The 3,885-nt window shown below is 57.1% G+C and overlaps 1 protein-coding gene across 1 annotated transcript; it reads right to left on the bottom strand.

The window, feature by feature from the left end:
• Positions 1-1,214: 1,214 nt before the first annotated feature.
• On the bottom strand, positions 1,215-2,377 carry RBL19 (Rhomboid-like protein 19; the record flags this gene model as incomplete). The annotated part of the gene is made up of 2 exons (XM_032025343.1): positions 1,215-1,938; positions 2,001-2,377. 2 exons carry the CDS (start codon positions 2,375-2,377, stop codon positions 1,215-1,217), a joined length of 1,101 nt encoding a protein of 366 aa, XP_031878047.1.
• Positions 2,378-3,885: the final 1,508 nt, after the last annotated feature.

The following is a 3,885-nucleotide window of genomic DNA, read 5'->3' as shown; positions in this document are numbered from 1 at the left end:
GTGCGGGCACTCCGCCAGCCGCCGCCACGGGGCGGATTAGAACACATACCGCATACGCACACACACACCCAAGAAAGATGAGGCATGGGAAGAAGTGTCAAGTTACACACGTACGCAAATAACGCCTGCAAGGCGGCAGATTGGCGCACTTTGACTTTTTGTCCCCCTTGGCGCTGGGTTCGAGAGGGAACGCAGGCACGAAGGTAAGGTGGAGTTTAGCCCAGATGGATCTGCCCGGCCGCCCACGGACCGGCGATCGTCGTTCGGGGTTTGGCTGTCACACTGGCTTTGTTCCTTCTTCGCTTCCCTTCTCCGGCCGAGCGAGCGAAGAGACAAAAAAAGAGGACGAAGAGAGAAGGAGGGGGGCGCGGGGACCCGACAGCGGATAGCACGAGCCGAGTCTGCACACAGACGCTCTCGTATGTATCAATGACAGAAGGGAAGAAAAAAGGGTAAAAAAGAAAGGAGGAAACAAAGCTGCGAGCAGAAAGATCGGAAGAGAAACAGAACACGTCCGAGGGCTCCCCTTTTTTTGCTTTCTTCCTATGTCATGTTCTACGACCCAGGTCCGAGAGTTGTTTTTTGCTGCAGCTGTGTGTAAGACAGAAAACCGGTCCGCCGCACAACCGCCACCAGTCAGGCCTGCGTCTTCGGAGCCGTTCACCCACAACTCGGACCTCGACGACAGTTCGGGGTGCCGATGGAGCAAATCGACAGGGGAGAGGACGAGACTGGACTGAACTAGTGCCTGGACCGAACTAATATATACCGACATGACGCAGGGCACGTGGGTGAGGGATGGCACATGGAAACGGACGGATGCTCGCGCGCGGATGTCAGTGATACCGGAACAATGACGAAGGCATATCTGTGGACAGACGTGCCAGCTTTTCCCAATGTAAAACGTACATCATCGATTCCCGGTCCGTTGTAAGTAAAACTACACTTATACCTTGAATGAGGTCCTCACTCTTTCATAATCCCAAGACCGCCCAACTACCGACTGTACTTCTCGCGCAGGTATCCATCTGTAGACGCCGATGCCCGAAAGAGAGAAATAAAGAAAACACCCGCAGGGAATTAAAGTTACTCCCTGATTCACACCTGAAGAGTACAATTCGTACCGTTCTGTCCAATCGCCCCTTTTCCCCATTGAAACCGCATGGCCCAAGAACTGATTCCAAGCCAAGGCCACTCCCCATTCATACCCCTCCCTATGATCCGTTCTTGTCGTTCGAGTCCTGCTCGGGGGTATAGTTGGTCTCTCCCAACATCTCGGTCGGCCCAGTGGTCATGGCCGTCTGCGTGTTGGGTGCGGGTTGCGTCTGCACCGTCGGGCCCGTAGGTTGCTGCGCCGGGGGCTGTGAGGATGATCGCGCCGCCGCGTTAGCCGTCGCCGCGTGGAGTCTTTGATCGAGTGTCTTGAGGGCGAGCGCGCGTCTCCGCTCCGCCTCCGCCCTTGCGCCGCCGGGGGCGCTGCGTTGGATGTAGTTATTTCCGCGTCCCCCGGACATGTTGTCGGCAGAGAATGGGCTGCATATCCGCATCGCGACGAGAACCTCGAAGATTTGGGAAGAGAGCGCGGCCACAAACGGTTTGGCGGGGCTGGGGAAGAATTCGGCAAAGGCGAAAGTCTCGCTGGCGTCTCCGCGCATCGATGTTGGCTGCGAGGCATCGAGGTCGGGGAAGACCTTCTTGTAGAAGCGGAGGTAGGTCCAGCTGGTGAGGAAGCCGGTCACAGCAAGGGAGAAGGAGGCGGTCGTCAGAAGCGGCGTCAGGGTGAGCGCAAGGACAATTCCGAGGTACACGAGCGGGAATCTCGGGACCCGCATGGAGAGGATGCCACGGAAGAGGGTGACAGTGTGCGCCGGGACGAGCTGACTGAAAGCGACGAGGAAAGATATTTGCATCGGAATCGTGCCACCAATGACGGTGAGTCTGTTTGGAGCTTGGTTAGCCTCGGAGCTTCCGGCATTTTTGTAAGAGAGAGCTCTACATACGTCCAACGCTCGTTCCTCGTCAGAGTAAAGAAGACGATCATGGTCGCAAATGTGAGGGTATTCGGAATCAGAGCTGTGATGGCAACAAACTTGGCCAGCTCCGCCGACGACCAAGCTCTCTCGAGATATCTTCCGCCATGGTATATGGTCACGCCGGCAATGCCTAGCGTGAAGATGTTGTTCTCAACCAATGTTGAGGTCAAGAAGGTCCACGGGTAGATAAGGGAGAGCTGAGGGATGAGCGTGAGGTAGGGTATCACGATCTCTGAGGTTGCGCTCCATTGGCGATAGCGGATCGCAGCGCTCAAGAAAGACTGCAATACGAGCACGGCCAGTAGGCCACGGGTGACCGGGGGAATGTTGATTCGGGGCGGCATCTTGGGTACAGCTTCCGGTCGGACGGCGAACGTCAACAGCGCATCTAGGGTGGGTTTCGTGATAGGACGAGCTCGGTTTTTGGCCGTCCAGCTTGCTCATCCGTAGAGCCTCACCCAAGGGGACACTTTGGTATGGCGGCCCGGGGTCGTTTCAGTGGAGCTAAAGGACGGGTGATAGTTGTTCCAGAGAGAAGCTACGCCTGGTTAGGCCAAGGACCTGGGAGCTTAGCGCACTGGCCATGCAGACCCATTTTGGCGGGAATTGACACGGGCAGCAGCCTTTTGAGGTTTCAAGGGTACGTACCCCGTACCTATCTTGAGGTGTTTCGAGCCACGTTCCCCCCGGACTCCCTCTCCAGAGCTCGATGTACGTCTGCTCAGCCTGTCAGATCCTTAACGACGGTCCATCTCTCAGCCGCCTTCTAGGTGCCAGAACTCGGAGGCCCTTACTCAAGAAGCAGCCCCGACATTCGGTTGATTCGGAGGTGTGCTGCGGTGCACGAGGCAGCAGCAGCAGACAGACGCACAAACAGCACAAGCAGGCCCCAGAGTTTTTCATCTGCAGGGCGACGAACGGGCTTGGAGGGGCGTGGGAGTGTTCCACTGGTGGAGCCGACAAGTCCTCGATGCGGTCGAAACGGGAGATCTCGTGGCTCCATCCCTGCAGGGCACTCCAAGGGCACTTGGTTCGGTTGAACGCCAGCCCAGCCCGGCCGTGTCAGCAGAAGCCGCCGTCATCCACCCTTTTCCCTTCCCACTCGTGCCACCGTCCGGCCTCTCGGCAGTAGGCCTTGCTTGTTGTGTCTCCTTATCAGCCTGGCCAAGACCATAATCGAAGAAAAGACCATTCAACGCTGGTCAGCTACGCGAGGAATGCTGAGGCGTGTTGGACACTCTCGCTTCCCCAAGGTCTCCCGGCCCAAATTTGAAGGCACTTTTGGTGAGGGTTCTAGAGGTGGAACTGACTCGAGATCATGGCCCCTGGGCGCCTTCGGACGGTGCCGCAAACCTCGGACGGCCCCCCCTTGGACCGTCAGAGAAGCCAGCTAGATCATTCATTGCTTGGCTACAGTTAGGTTGGCTCGGCCAATGGCACTAGCAATAAAGCAGGCCGATGCTTTGGCCATGGCCATCACGAAGGGCATGGAAAGTCTTCAATTTGGTGGGTTTATCGCCACCCTATCGATCGCATGTCATCTGCAGAGTGGTCGTCAATTTACCGTCCCCTCTGGCCCAGCGGGTAAGGACCGACAAACCCCGGCGTCATAAAATACCCCAGACGCAGGCGGACATCACGCTGGGATGCATGTCGCCATTGATTAGACGGTCTCGGAAGAGAGAATCAGCATCAGCACCGGCCTCAGGATCAATGGCGTCCATGCCAGGATGGCTAGGGTTTGGCTCTGTGCTCAGAGGCGCCTCTGAATGATGAGCGGCCTGCCATTCCCAGGGGTGTTTCCGAACACCAAAACGTTGGCCGACGTTGACGGGATGGAGTTTGACCACAA

The sequence above is a fragment of the Colletotrichum fructicola genome (genome assembly GCF_000319635.2).
Source record: "Colletotrichum fructicola Nara gc5 chromosome Unknown KSG_Nara_v1_contig05, whole genome shotgun sequence".
Classification (NCBI taxonomy): domain Eukaryota; kingdom Fungi; phylum Ascomycota; class Sordariomycetes; order Glomerellales; family Glomerellaceae; genus Colletotrichum; species Colletotrichum fructicola.
The sequence above is the reverse complement of the archived record's forward strand: the minus strand, read 5'-3'. Positions and strand labels throughout refer to the sequence as shown.